This window comes from Lissotriton helveticus, chromosome 4_1, assembly GCF_964261635.1.
Source record: "Lissotriton helveticus chromosome 4_1, aLisHel1.1, whole genome shotgun sequence".
NCBI lineage: Eukaryota > Metazoa > Chordata > Amphibia > Caudata > Salamandridae > Lissotriton > Lissotriton helveticus.
Window position 1 is genome coordinate 823,103,549 of NC_136063.1, and position 15,266 is coordinate 823,118,814.

Below are 15,266 nucleotides of genomic sequence, written 5' to 3' on the forward strand. Positions count from 1 at the left end.
CTGTATATTTTAGAGGTGAGTCCTTCCAGTCCATTTCGCATTGCTTATAAAATAGTAAAGACTCAAAGGCATCTAATCACCAAACAGAAGAACTTAACAAAGATTGGCAAAGCCAATAGATATCACCTATGCAAGCTTTTGGCTTTGACAATGTTGGTATGGTATCGTATTCTGTGGCCTGTCATTGTATAGTACAATATGGTATGGCCAGTCATTGTATAGTATAGTATTGTATCATATGGTATGTCCTGTCCTTGTTTAGTAAGCAAAACTATGGCCTGTCATTGTATAGTATGGTATGGTATGATATGGTATGGTATGTCCTGTCATTAATTAGTATGCGAAGGTATGGCCTGTTATTGTATAGTATGGTTAGGTATGGTATGGCCTGTCATTGTAAAATATGGTACAGTTTGGCCTGCCAATTTAAAGTACAGTATGGTACGCCCTGTCAGTATGGTATTAGCTATGATTGGCCTCTCATGGTATGGTATGATATGGTATGGCGTGGTATGGCCTGTTATTGGATGGGATAGGTTGACCAATCATTTTATGGTATGGTATAGTGCACTGTGACCTGTCATTGTTTAGTACGATATAGTGTGACTATGGTATAACCTGTCATTGTATAGTACGGTGTGGTGTGGTATTGTATGGTCTGTCATTGTGTAGTATGTTATAGTATTTCTTGTTGTATAATACGATATGGTCTGTCATTGTATAGTGTGGTACAATATGGTCCTTCATTGTATGGTATGATATGATATGGCCTGTGATAATATTGTATGGTATGGAATGGTATGACCTATCATTGTATAGTATGGTATGCTATGGTATGGCATATCATTGTATCATATGGGAAGGTATGGTATGGAATGTCATTGTATAGTAAAATATGGTATGACTATAGTATGGCCTTTCATGTAGTATGGTATGGTATGACCTGTGATTGTATAGTATGGTATGCAAGAGTATGGTGTGTGATTGTATAGTATGGTATGGTATAGTATGGCCTCCTATTGTATATGTATGGTATGGTATTGTATAGTATGGCCTGTTGTGTAGTAAGGTATGCTATTGTATGTCATGTCATTGTCTAGTATTGTCACTAAGTAGTATGGTATGGCCTGTTATTATATAGTGTGGTATGGTATGGTATGTTATGGCCTGTTAGTGCACAGGATGGTATGCCGTGTCATTGTATAGTATGGTATGGTATTTCTTGTAGTGCGGTGTGGTGTGGTATTGTATGGTGTGGTATTGTATGGTCTGTCATTGTGTAGTATGTTATAGTATTTCTTGTAGTGCGGTGTGGTGTGGTATTGTATGGTGTGGTATTGTATGGTCTGTCATTGTGTAGTATGTTATAGTATTTCTTGTTGTATAATACGATATGGTCTGTCATTGTATAGTGTGGTACAATATGGTCCTTCATTGTATGGTATGATATGATATGGCCTGTGATAGTATTGTATGGTATGGAATGGTATGACCTATCATTGTATAGTATGGTATGCTATGGTATGGCATATAATTGTATCGTATGGGAAGGTATGGTATGGAATGTCATTGTATAGTAAAATATGGTATGACTATAGTATGGCCTTTCATGTAGTATGGTATGGTATGACCTGTGATTGTATAGTATGGTATGCAAGAGTATGGTGTGTGATTGTATAGTATGGTATGGTATAGTATGGCCTCCTATTGTATATGTATGGTATGGTATTGTATAGTATGGCCTGTTGTGTAGTAAGGTATGCTATTGTATGTCATGTCATTGTCTAGTATTGTCACTAAGTAGTATGGTATGGCCTGTTATTATATAGTGTGGTATGGTATGGTATGTTATGGCCTGTTAGTGCACAGGATGGTATGCCCTGTCATGGTATAGTATGGTATGGTATGGTATGAAGTGTCACTGTATAGTATAGTATGATATGGTATGGAGTGGATGAGTGGCGGCTGCTCCATTGGGCAGAGTAGTGTTGCCGCCCTCCCTACTGTGGGCACAGCAAAAGTGAAAAATAAAATGATAATAAGTGACTTTATTACTATTTTATTTTTTCGCTCTGCCAGTCGCCAGAGCTGAGTTTGAAAGCACTGCAGGCGGGGCCATTGCTGCAGAAAAGACTGGGAGCAGAAAGGAGGGGTGCCTGACTATATCAGTTTAAGCTGCGCATGCCCCTTTAGCCGGCCATCTTGTGACCGTCAGCCTGACGTGCAGTTTAAACTTTCCCAACCCGAGCTACGATAGATGGCTGGAGACAGCACAGACCCCCTAGTGCCAGTATGAACGGTGAGCTGGCACACTCCAACCAATGCCGGTGCTGCTCTCATGCTGGTTACCAGCATGAGAGCAGCGCTGGGACTGGCTTGTGTGCACACAGCAATTAAAGTGCATGTACTGCCTGCCAAAGGGATGGGCTCTGCTGGGTTATTCGCACCATTAATGGACATAGGCTCAGCAGAGGCTTCAAATACAAGCTGCCATGAGTTGAACACCGGCCCTTGTACATCACCTATACTTGTGGTCTGCATCCTGGACTTACAGCAACCTCTCAGGCATTTTGATTCTCTTGTCCTGATGATGATGATCCCATAGCCGCCGTTGGGGATCGAAACGTTGTCAACAACGACATCTTGACTCCATACCATTACTCATGATTTATGTGGAGCATAAGATGTTCTCTCAACTGTGACAATTGTAACTTGAGTATCACCAAAAGTCACTTCTACAGCTATATGCCTGAGGTCTGGAAATCGGCTGATTTCAAGTACCCCGTCACTTCCTGCTTACTGCATGATACTATAGGTTTGTTCTTGGTTATTTAATGTGTAAATACATATAATTTTTTCCATTTGGACATTAACGTACCCAGCTCTGACTGCAGTTCTGTGGTTATGACTGTATATTCACCTAGATAGGGACCGCTGTCTCTAATAACAAACTACTACCCTTGGGGGGAGGACTGGTGGGCACTCTGTGAATGAATATATGACGTTACAACGAATTCCGTTGCAACGCATGCCTTTACCACGCATGCGTTCCAACGGAATTCGTTTTCCACGCATAACATTTACCTCGATTGTTTGCGTGGTGACGTCATACGTCGTTAAGAGAAAGCGGAAGTTTATTTTCCGATTTCTCTTAAACGACGCTGATTAAATAAATAAACCGACGTGACTTCAGGTGAGTTTTTTTTGGGGGGGGGAGACCCCCCCAAACTCCCCCTTTTTTACTTTTTACCTTTACCACATATACCTTTACTACAAACCTCGTAGTAAAGGTATGCGTGGTAAAGGCTTTCGTGGTAACCACGCATGCGTTGTACTGCATGCGTGGTTAACGATTTCCTGGAAACGGCTTCGTTGTAAAGGCCGTTTCCCTCTGTGAATGCGCAATTACTGATTGGCCAGCCCTCTCGGGCGGCCAAACAGTCATTCGTACTTAGCATGTTCTCCACCCAGGCTGCAGTACAGCCTGGGTGGAGAACATGCCCAGGCTCCCATTCCGTGGCTGAGCACCGAACTACGGCGCTCAGACCAATCACAACACTCCATTGCAAAGTTGTGACTAGCTAAGGGGACAGTGGGAATCCAGGTGCTTCCTGCTTCCTGTTTGCACAGAAGAAGGCAGGAAGAGGACGGAGGAGAGACGGCGGTCGGCCAGCCGACAGGTACGTGAATTTCTTTTACCCCACCGTCATCCCCCATCCCACTGCTGCTTCCTGGGAGCATCCGCCACTGCTTCAAAGGAGGGAGACAAGATGCCAAAACAATTTCAGTGTATCCATTACCTGGTTACCGAAAGCTCAAATTTGTTCTACCAAACTTGAGTCTCTGAGGAAGTTGTTGGTAAAGTACCTGCCCAAAACTGGATTTTAGTGTTAGATGTGGATGGACACTAGGCATACCAGAGCAAACTCCTCACACACACCTTCAGCCCTCAGAGCCCAAGTTATGAGTGGCTGAAGACTTTGGCCATCTTGAAAATGCCCAAAGTGGGTAGGGTTAATCCCGGTAACCTTTACCCCATTGATTAGGGTATCCCCAGGGGCAATTCTCACCCACTAGCTCATGCTCAGAAGGGATTGAACCTGCTATTTGCAACCTGAACAGAGCCATTGGGGTCTGGACCTGCTCTCCCTCCTATACCCAAGACAAAGAAGTGAACTCCAAGGGTCATAAGACTGACCTCATGTTAAATCTTGAGGGACACAACAAGCTACAAGAGGTCTTTTCCTGTAACTGCCCATCTGCCAAATGGCAACTGGACCTTTATTGGATCCTCCTGTTGGCCTCTACCTTCCAACCTGTGATTCTCTTATTTCCTCTCCTGAAATCCTGGGGGCTATAGAAGTGTACTCCTGTTGTAGATTGGGATTTAAAGGACTAAAGTCAGAAGGCAAAATCTTTGATGAGGACGAACCTGTCATTTACTCTTGCACAGTCTCACATTCAGTGTCAAATTTCACCTAGGTCCTGTTCTACCAGAGCCATTGACTATCATTTGCTCTTTGTGCTTCTTGGCGCTATTTCTACTTAAAAATTAAAAATGCATATCTCTAGTTCTCCTTATTGGATTTTGTCATTTTGATGTACTATTGTGCATTAAAGTTTACATTTTTTTCTAATTCGTTTTGGGATTTTTATTGTTTTGCATTTCAACTTTGTTACTGTTTAATTGCAAATACTTTACACATTGCCTCTTAGTTAAACCTATCTGCTGTGTGTAAAGCTACCAGGGGGTTGCGCGCAGTTTAATTCAATGACTTAAATGTTTGTTTTTTTATAACAGATTTTATTGATTTCACATACAAGTATGGGGTCATGGAGTCACGCCCCTGCCAGTCAGCAACTTTTACAAACAGTTTACTTCGGATATAAGTATAGCAACGTATAATTTCCAAAGCAGCAGTCTGTTCTAGCTGTGGAATTAACACAATAGGTACTTTCTAATCCGCACTTGCATTTGTATGCAATTCCAGCTATAAACACCCTTCCCAAACTGCCCCCCTCCCATCCCCAGGAGTGTCATTTAATTCGAGATCGTCAAGGTGTGGGAGACCTACGTGTCTAGCGGGGAGACAACATAGAATAGGAGAGCGCCACAGTAGAGCGTGCCCAGCTAGGTAACACAATACCATCTCTGGCAGTTAGTCTTCAGCCCCTATTAGCTCTGCCTCTACCCGCGCAGTAGTCTGCAGCCACTGGGGGGGTCCCCAACGGAGGAGTCGTCAGTATTGTCTTCCGGGGATTTGAGTGCTACGACCAGCGCCTCCTAAGCTCTCGCCGCTTCTAGCGCCTTCTCACTCCCTGTGCATTTTGCTATCTAGATTCTGATTACTCCTTCACATTTTGCCCATTTAAGGAGCTCTGCTTTCCACCTTGCTATGCTTGGACCCTGCTTCGCTTTCCATTGCATGGTGATATTTCTCTTTGCCAGGGGAAGGCACAAATACACAAGCTCGCTAGTGATTTTATTCTTTGACGTGTGAGGGAACCAGAGTAAAATGCAATGTTCCTGGGTCGGCTCAATTTCCCTGTCAGTGAGAGTCGACAGTAGCGTTGTTAGCTCCTCCCAGTAGGTGTCGAGGAACGGGCAGTCCCAAAACATGTGTTTAAAATTTGCGCCTTCTGCGTTGCATCGCGGGCAAGCCGCCGAATGGGTTGGGAAGTACCTATTGAGCTTTGCTGGAGTAAGATATGCTCTATGTAAAATGTGGAAATGTACTAACTGGAACCTTGCATTCCGGGTGCTCTTCTAGGCTCTCTCCACCACCTCCCCCTAGGTTTTCTCAGGGATATCCTCTCCAACATCAGTTTCCCACTTGAGCTTCAAGTCAGTCAGGGGAAGTAACGATTCCAACGTCATTCGCCTATATAGGCATGTCACTGCTTTGAATGTACCTGCTGCCATTACCACTTACTGGCAAGCCAGAGACGCCTTGGGCTCAGTGAGACCCCCTCCCCAGTGCTTCTGGATAGCGGCAGTGAGGGCTGTGTACAGCAGAAAATCCCCCCGGGCAGATCATAACGAGTTTGGAGATCATTAAACGTGAACATGGCTCCCTCCTCGTACAGGTCTCCTATGCTAGCCAGCCTTTGTTCCGCTCAGACCCACAGCCTCTGCCAGTTACCTCCATGGGGCAGGGCCTTACACATAAGTAAGGGGATTTCCGGAGCATAGGGACGCCTAATGTTAGCCCGCCACAAATACCTGTTACAGCACTTCCGTGCTGTATTGAGCTCCACGGTGAGGATAGTGGCCCCGATTGGGAGCATCAGTATGATGCGGGATAGCAGTGGTAGGGACGCCAATTCCGCTCTGCGCTCTTCTTCCCCCCTGGTGCTGCTTGCTACCTATTGCGTGAGCCACTGGATTTGCACTGCCAAATAATAGATCTGTTAGACCTGGCATCCTTGGCGTGGGTCTCCCGTCCATTTTTTCGCTCTCTTCATGTATGACCCCTTTTTTGTGCTGGACTAAGACGCGCTGAGTGCTGTACCCCTGCTAACCAGGGCCACGGTGCAGGTGCTACCTTTCAAAGTATAACCACAAACCTTGTATCTGACCTCGGGAAAATGGTTGAAACTCCAAATTAGTGTCCCTAACATCAGGGGTATATGAGACATTCTTTTTGGGGAATGAAGGTTAGATCCGGAGCATAGAAATGGCCTTGGTAGAAAAATGTCTAGATTCCTAACCTTGTAGTGTGCCCCAGATGTGTAGTCAAATGTCTGGGTTGTCTCCCACAGCCTGGGGGTAGCTGGCTGTAGTCAGATAAGAGAGGCGGGGTAGTTTCTGGCAAGTGCCCTGCCTGCAACAATGCCGGCCCCACTTCCCACTGAGCGTCTGACACCCCGGCCTCCCTCCTTCAAAGGACAGGGGTGCCATCTGGAAAAGACGAATAACAGAAACCAGGGTGAAGGGAACACCTTACCGGACGAAAGACTTAAAAGACCTTTTGAGATACAACTAGGGGAGCCCTTGAAGGGGAGAGCAGATCGTTTTTGGACACGGGAGGGCCCTGTTGACTTAGTCACAGCTCATGGATTGTACCTCCGGTACGCAAAGCATTTCACCATCGCGAGCCCTGCTGACTTTGTCGCAGCTCGTACCTTGAGGATCGTACCGCCTGTACGCAAAGCATTTCACCATCACGGGCCCTGCTGACTTTGTCACGGCTCGTACCTTGAGAATCGTACCGCTGTACGCAAAGCATTTCACCATCACGAGCCCGGCTGACTTCGTCGCGCCTCGCACCTTGAGAATCGTACCTCCTGTACGCAAAGCATTTCACCATCACGAGCCCTTCTGACTTCGTCGCGGCTCGCACCATGAGAATCGTACCGCCTGTACGCAAAGCATTTCACCATCACGAGCCCTGCTGACTTTGTCACGGCTCGCACCTTGAGAATCGTACCTCCTTTACGCAAAGCATTTCACCATCACGAGCCCTGCTGACTTTGTCGCGGCTTGTACCTTGAGAATTGTACCTCCTGTACGCAAAGCATTTCACCATCACAAGCCCTACTGACTTCGTCGTGGCTCGCACCTTGAGAATCGTACCTCCTGTACGCAAAGCATTTCACCATCACGAGCCCTGCTGACTTCGTCGCGACTCGTAGCTTGAGAATCATACCCCCTGTACGCAAAGCATTTCACCATCACGAGCCCTGCTGACTTTGTCGCGGCTCGTACCTTGAGAATCATACCTCCTGTACGCAAAGCATTTCACCATCACGAGCCCTGCTGACTTTGTCGCGGCTCGTACCTTGAGAATCGTACCTCCTGTACGCAAAGCTTTTCACCATCACGAGCCCTGCTGACTTTGTCGCGGCTCGTACCTTGAGAATCATACCCCCTGTAAGCAAAGCATTTCACTATCACGAGCCCTGCTGACTTTGTCGCGGCTCGTACCTTGAGAATCATACCTCCTGTAGGCAAAGCATTTCACCATCATGAGCCCTTCTGACTTTGTCGCGGCTCGTACCTTGAGAATTGTACTTCCTGTACGCAAAGCTTTTCACCATCACGAGCCCTGCTGACTTTTTCGCGACTCGTACCTTGAGAATCGTACCTCCTGTACGCAAAGCATTTCACCATCACGAGCCCTGCTGACTTTGTCGCGGCTCGTACCATGAGAATCGTACCTCCTGTACGCAAAGCATTTCACCATTGCGAGCCCTGCTGACTTCGTCGCGGCTCGTAGCTTGAGAATCGTACCTCCTGTATGCAAAGCATTTCACCATCATGAGCCCTGCTGACTTTGCGCGGCTCGTACCTTGAGAATCGTACCACCTGTATGCAAAGCATTTCGCCATCATGAGCCCTGCTGACTTTGTCGCGGCTCGTACCTGGAGAATCGCACCCCTAATCTTGGACTGTGAGTATCCGAGTCGCCCGAGCTACTCGAACCCAACCTGAATTGACCCCATCCCCATCTTCAACCCCCGAACAGTCGCCCCAACCTTCCTACCTTATTGTGGATTTGCACTGTTATTGGGCCTTGTGATAAATCAATATATAAAGGATACTATATTTTCATAGAAAACCAGTGTGGTGTCCGTTTGTAGTGTGGCAAAATATTACTGTACATGATCATAAATGCTTTACACTGGCCCTCGAGGTTCAGTCTGACTGCTTGGTGATACTACTAAGGGGATAACCCCCTATCGTAACTAGAGGAGGCAGGTCTCGGCTGGGACAGAAGTACTCACCTCTGCCCACCAGAGACCGCCCAATCTAACAAGGTCTCATAGTCAGGGACCGCTAGGCTGCCCTCCACTCTTGGTCGCATAAGAGTAGCAAGCGCCACTCTACGTCTACCAAGGATGTATGACGTTACAACGCATACTTTTACAACGCCTACCTTTACAACGCGGTTTTTACATCGCATACCATTACAACGCATAGTGCTTTTAGGCGCTGGATAGTGATTTATTTAATTTACTATTCCAACTCCAGTCCCCGTGGATAGTAGGGAAGGTGTTGGATAGTATATTAAATACATTCTCTATCCTAGAGCGCCCCCCCAGCGCTATGCGTTGTAATGGTTTGCGTTGTAAAATTTGCGTCGTAATGGTAGTGCGTTGTAAAAGTTTCGTTGTAAAGGATGTTTCCCGTCTACCAATGCCCCATATGAAGCTTGTGATCATCGATCGAAGGTGTACGAAGTACTTTTTCGGGATTCAAACATGTAAGGTCCCAAAGTAATATAATAGCTTCGGGAGGGTAATCATTTTGATGAAGGCCACGTGGCGCGCGACTGATAACTGGGAAACCCAGAATTCGAAGTTGCTTTTCGCTCCCCTGATGGCCTTGCCTATGTTACCCTCTAGGATGTCTTCTTGGCTGTGGTATATTTGCGTGCCCAGGTATGGTAGGCATCTGTCTTTCCAGGTCGTCCCTCAGTTTCTTGTGGGCCTATTCTGCCCCTTCTCGCAGGAAACAGGCAGGACTACGACCAATTCACTTTCAATTCTGCAACCCTACTAAGTGGATCTGCCCATGTACATTGAGCCCCTGGTATGCCTGCCTCGACATGGCCTGTGCTGCCACTGGCTCAAAAGCCAGGTCAAACAGCAGCTGGGAAAGGGGGCACCCCTGTTGCATTCTCCTGACCATGCCACAGGCGTCTGAAATGAGCCCGCCAGGTTTTTTATTCTGTCAATGACTTAAATGGTTCATCTTGAAAAGGACTGTGGTCATTACTAGAGGTGGATACCTACACCTCCCTCAACTAATAACCCCATTTCTTACACAAACTATAATTAAAAACATTGATGCACTAATAATATGATACCATTTATTTACATTTAGTTACACCTAAACTAGGACCGCTCGAGAACGGAATTCAGAGAAGGCAGATGAGCTATTTTCAGGCAAATATTGGCCACAAGCTGTTATCTGAAGGTGAGGACTGGAAGGCTAACATATTATTGGGGCCTCGGCCATTCCAACTAAAACCATCAAAGATAGCCACACTTCCTAATGCATAAATGTCTTCCGCCAATAACAGCTACCATTCACCAGCCAGGGGAGGTACCCTAACAATGCTGAAAGATCCGAAGGACATATGCCCTCATTGGGGCACTGATGACAGAGTAATACTGAAGATGATACCGTGGCACTGATGCTAACCCAGGACCTTCAGCAATAAATTCTTCCTTGGTATCAAGAACTCACATGACACAGAGGGCGCTGTGACACTGGCAATGACTTTTTTGTGAACCTCAATCCTCTTCTGATAACTCTGACCTGAAGAGACGCATATTGTATCAAATGCACAGATATCAGTTCTCACCAATTTTAAGACAGGTCTGATGGGGTGCTCAACCAATCAATCAGAAACAACGTACATATTTCTGTCTCTAATCATAAGCTTGGGGGTCACTGTTTTTAGTTGCTGTCAATTTCAGGGCGGTTTCTCTGACCTAGACAAATATGACAGGAGTCGCCCTACCCTTCCTCTCCCTTTTCTTTCAACTTGGCATTTTATATTGTAAAGGATAAAAAGTAGAAGTTTTGAGAAGATCCAGAAACCTGTAGAAACATAATAAAGACTCTTTGAAGTGGAAAAAGTCAAACATGGTACCAAGTATGAAGCTTGTGATACCAGGAAAATGTGAATTGTGACTACTGCTGATAATCACAAAAAAAGACAGGACTTTAAGGCTGGAACTAACTGAGCAGATACAAGTAGACAGTGAGTCCAAGCCTTCTCTAGGAATCCCCAAAAAGTTAGTCAGAACCAAAGAGTACTGAAAAGTAGTTATTTACTGGGAATCCATCTGATTCAGATTACTTTTTCAAATGACTAAACTCTATGACTACATCATAACAAATATTTTAAGATGAGGATTGGTGGAAGAACCTTTCATTTATGAGTTTCTACTCCATGGAACTTCTTACCTCCTAAAGAGAACCTCGTATGATCTGGGAAAGAATCTGAAACCCATATCTTCTACTCAGCCTAAGGCGGTTAAAGCTGGGCTAGAGATCTTAGTTCCACAAAGTTTTCCCTTCTTTTCCACTTATCTGCTCTTAATTGGTCAGGTGCATAAAACCAGATCAATTCTATATGGGCTTTAATGAGACTTCCCCATCTACCTCCTTATTCCAAGACAGCTCCCTGTAGCATCAGATCATCAAGATAAAGTTCCTATCAGAGCCTGGACTATTTTTTATTGAGGAGGTGTGGAGACAAAGAACATTTGTTTTGCTTACAAAGCTTGCATCTTTTTCCTCTCCCCCTGGATCTCTGAGGCAGCTGTGCAGCATTTATAAATAAAACCCCTAAATAAAATTCAAATAAATAAATGAAACAGAAATTGTAGAGCAAGAATCACTGAACAGTATGTGCTAAATAGGTCTTTAACATTGATTGGGAGTGTAGAATAGAGCTAGTGCTATGCCCTTTCCACAAGACCTGAGTTAGTAGAGTAGTACAAATGATGTTTGTGCCGGTGTTACCTTTGCCACCACTCTATCTTAGACTAATATAACTGTGAGAGGATATAGTGCTGTTTGGAGCAGTCTGAGTGTAGGGCAGAGTGAGAATGCTCTGGAATTCCAAATCCTATCTTTGTGGCACATGACCAGTTTCACTTGTCGGGGATGTAACTTTAGAGTCTATTGGGACTTACTCACAAAGACATATACGAGCAGGTGATACGGTACTCCAATAGTACTACTTCACATCTAAAATCAGAACGTTCGGGGAATATTAATCTACAGTTTGTACAAAGAGAAAGGTCTGTGTCCTCTTGCCACTTACTAATCGGGAGTTGGTGATTAGGACGAGTCACAGAGGCAATTATGAGTAGTGAAGTAGACCTCCTGTAGTACTATGACAATCACTCTCAAGGCCTATTTGAAAACCTCTAAATTGAGAATAAAATTTGAATATTTATGGCATATTCATGTACAATTTGTACAAAAAGAAAGGACAGCGCCCTTTTTGCACTTTCACTAATATGAAGTTGGATATTAAGGGTCACATTCACAAAGTCATTTATGAGTTGTGAGTAACATTCATGTGGTACTATAACAACCATTTTTAAATATTTGAACTGACCAAAAAACATCTAAACTGGGAATATTTCGAGAATATTGATGGCCAATTAATACAATACTCTTAAATACCTTTGTGAATCGGCCGCTATATGAACACCTATATTGATAGTTAGAAGTATGCTTGGAGTTCCAAGTGTTTTGAAATATTTTGTTTACCTTGATATATTTGTTTGCAGTTGCCTTCTCGTTGACAGCTCTCCAGCACTCCTCCGGTGCATTTTCCTCTTTTAAATCAACGTAAAAGCCTGTCACCGGTGTGCGACCAGCATAAATGGGAGACTTCCATAACAAAACCAGTGAGTTCTTCCTGACCTCAGTGGGTGAGAGGTCATGTGGTGGTCCTAAAAGGAGAAGCATGCAAAAGAACATCAAATTAGTCCCCCTTCACAACTTATTGGGTGCCATGAAGGTGGCAAATGATTGGTGTCCGACAATAACTAGGAAATGCATGCAAGTTTTGTCCAGTATCCACAAGTGACATAGGCATAAAGATGAACATTGGACTGGACATTTTGCAGGCCTTTGTTAGGAACGGATAATATAATTATGACCAAGGCCCTAAAATGTGTCTAGCGCATCACTGGTATTTAATACATTTAAATCAATGCTTGGATTCCATGACTACCCTTGTCCCGACAGCGATACTGCAACACAGAGGGGAAAAGAGGGGTTCGATCAGCACGTTTAACCTAACACATGCCGCGACAACTGGGTATACACAGGCCAATGTTTTCAATGCTTTTAATTTACAATGGGATGGGCAAAAACAATTGTTTTCCTTTTGATACTGAGTATTTATGTATTTAGATATGGCTCTGAATGATCTAATAAATATAACAATTTCTGCAAGAGATTTGTCACCATGTTCTCAGAAACGAAAAATGTGGAAACAAAACCCCAACAATCACCTTTTTGTGTCTCAAAAAAGTGCTCCGAATATCTGCTTGAGGTGGGTATTGGCTTCTGCATCATGAAACGAATTGCACTGAACAAGCTACACTGAAACTACAACTATTTCTTGGCAAATCTAAATTGAATCAACAGAATATTGTAAACAATTGTATCCTGTGCTCATTAAACAACTCATAGAAATCAAGATGTAGGGTGCATCCGTGGCCGGTAGTGGGAGTACCGGCCGGGCGGTGACGTGGGGAGGGGCAGGGTGGGGGGGGGGGGTATTAATGTATGGATTACGGACTTTAACCGGTAAGTAAACATAAAAATAAATAAAACGAATTTCGTTGCTTGCACTGTATCATCAAATGCGATGAAGTGAGCGCAACGAAATTCGTTTTATTTATTTTTATGTTTACTTACCTGTTAAAGTCCGTAATCCATACATTACTACCCCCCACCCTGCCCCTCCCCCTCCCCACGTCACTGCCCGGCCGGTACTCCCACTACCGGCCGCGGCTGGTAGGGTGTGTAACTCTAGCAGCAACACGCATTCTGGCAAAAATGGGGAATAAGTATGAAACAGACTGAGCTTTATGAGCCAACAATTGTACTTTTCTAAAACAGTGTTTAAAGATTTCACTGCTATTTTATATTTGAATGATAATGGATTCCACATCTCTTACTATCTTCGCATCCATAATTTTTTTTCCTGGCTTCCAATTGTGAGAGTAAAGGTAGCATTTTATGCTGCTTAATTTAAATAATGAAAGGTTATCCCTTCCGACATCAGTCATACATGTAGCTCAGCCCACAGAAAGGGTTGTCTCTTGGTATGCTCAGTAATGCATGTCATCATCAACCAATTCAGTGATTATCATTATACCTCAACAGAAAGATTGGATGGAGATGTTTGCTACATAAAGCATTACACAGGCACTCAGTCCACTAAGCTTTCTCAGCAGCCAAACAGATGGTGGCTTAAAGATATCCTCACCTGGAACAGCAATGGTCCATTCTTCACATTTGAAGGGTTTGCTCGGCTCGGATGCCACACCAACTCCAGCCACGTTAGCAGCAGCCACTTGGAACTGGTACACCCTGTTCTCTTGCAGGTTCAGTATCTGCAGCACAAGTCACCATATCAACATTTTGTTTTTTTAAATATTTAAACATTTCTATGGCCTACAGGCGAACAGAAAAAATATTCCAGGAGAAATAATGTAGAACATTTTACATACTTGGCCTCACTGCCTGCGACATTGTGCATTCAGTGTCCTGCCCATTTTTACCATAGTAGTGCATGCATAATAGGATCGATGTAGTATTTTTAGATGCACTAGATAGACTCTGGACCGTTTAGCCACTTCTCTCAGGAATGCCAGGGCCTCAGACCACTCGTCATCCTCAAGTCCCTCCGAATCACACTCCCATTGTTTACATAAGTTTATTAGGTATCTGGTGAGTTGTTGATTATTTTTTGATATGTGAGGGAGATTGCTTTACGAGGCATGGGAGTGTCCGTTAGTGTGGAGCCTGTCCTCTAGTGGGGACAATTCAGGGATCACCGATCCTGTCAGCAGTGCCTTCTGTAATGCATGTTGTATCTTTAAAAAGCGATAAGTTTCAGTGAGTGCTAGATAGAACTCGTTTTCCAGTTCAACGAAAGGGATGACTCCTCTTGGTGTCCAGAGGTTCCCCACTCTGGGGTACCCAATGAGGTCCCACTTATCAAATGTGCCTAATCCCCCTGTGTCCCACAGGGAGGTAGCCTGAGTTATCTTGTCCTGCCAGCCAAGTGCATGAAGGGTGAGCGTCAATGCCATTGGACTTCTAAAAGCTGTGTGGCGCGACCTACCGTATTTGGCCCTGAGATAGTCTTCCCAGTTGCATAATGAGCCTGTCCATGCAGAACACATGTTCGACTGTGAGGAGGTAAACCCAGTGATGAACGGCGTTTGCCTGCCACCCAATAATATTTCTGGATATCCAGCAGGGTGATGCCGCCATCGTACCAACCCCTCATCAGTTTTTTAATGGCTATACTTGGGGGCTCCATCCCAAAGCAGTGTACGCGTTTCACTTTCTATTGCTTTCAAGTAAGAGGCTGGGACTGGGTAGGATGTTCTGTGCAACGCATACAGAAAATGAGGCAAGGCCATCATTTTAAGAAGTGTGGCCCTCCCCAGTAATGACAGGTGTAGGGACCTTCAACATTGGACATCGCACCAAAGGCGCGCAAGTGGTGGTAGCAGATTATTATTATACAACATGTTAGGGTCAGTAG

The 15,266-nt window shown here is 44.7% G+C and overlaps 1 protein-coding gene across 6 annotated transcripts in view; it reads right to left on the reverse strand.

Annotated features, from left to right (window-relative positions):
- Nucleotides 1-15,266, reverse strand: part of MYOM1 (myomesin 1) — a 699,631-nt gene that overhangs the window by 399,005 nt on the left and 285,360 nt on the right. For all 6 annotated transcript variants that reach the window (XM_078687471.1, XM_078687468.1, XM_078687469.1 and 3 more), the window contains 2 exons: nt 13,977-14,103; nt 12,242-12,426 (listed from right to left, as the gene is read on the reverse strand). In XM_078687471.1, coding sequence (XP_078543597.1) covers nt 12,242-12,426; nt 13,977-14,103 — 312 coding nt within the window. The remainder of the gene's footprint in view (nt 1-12,241; nt 12,427-13,976; nt 14,104-15,266) is intronic.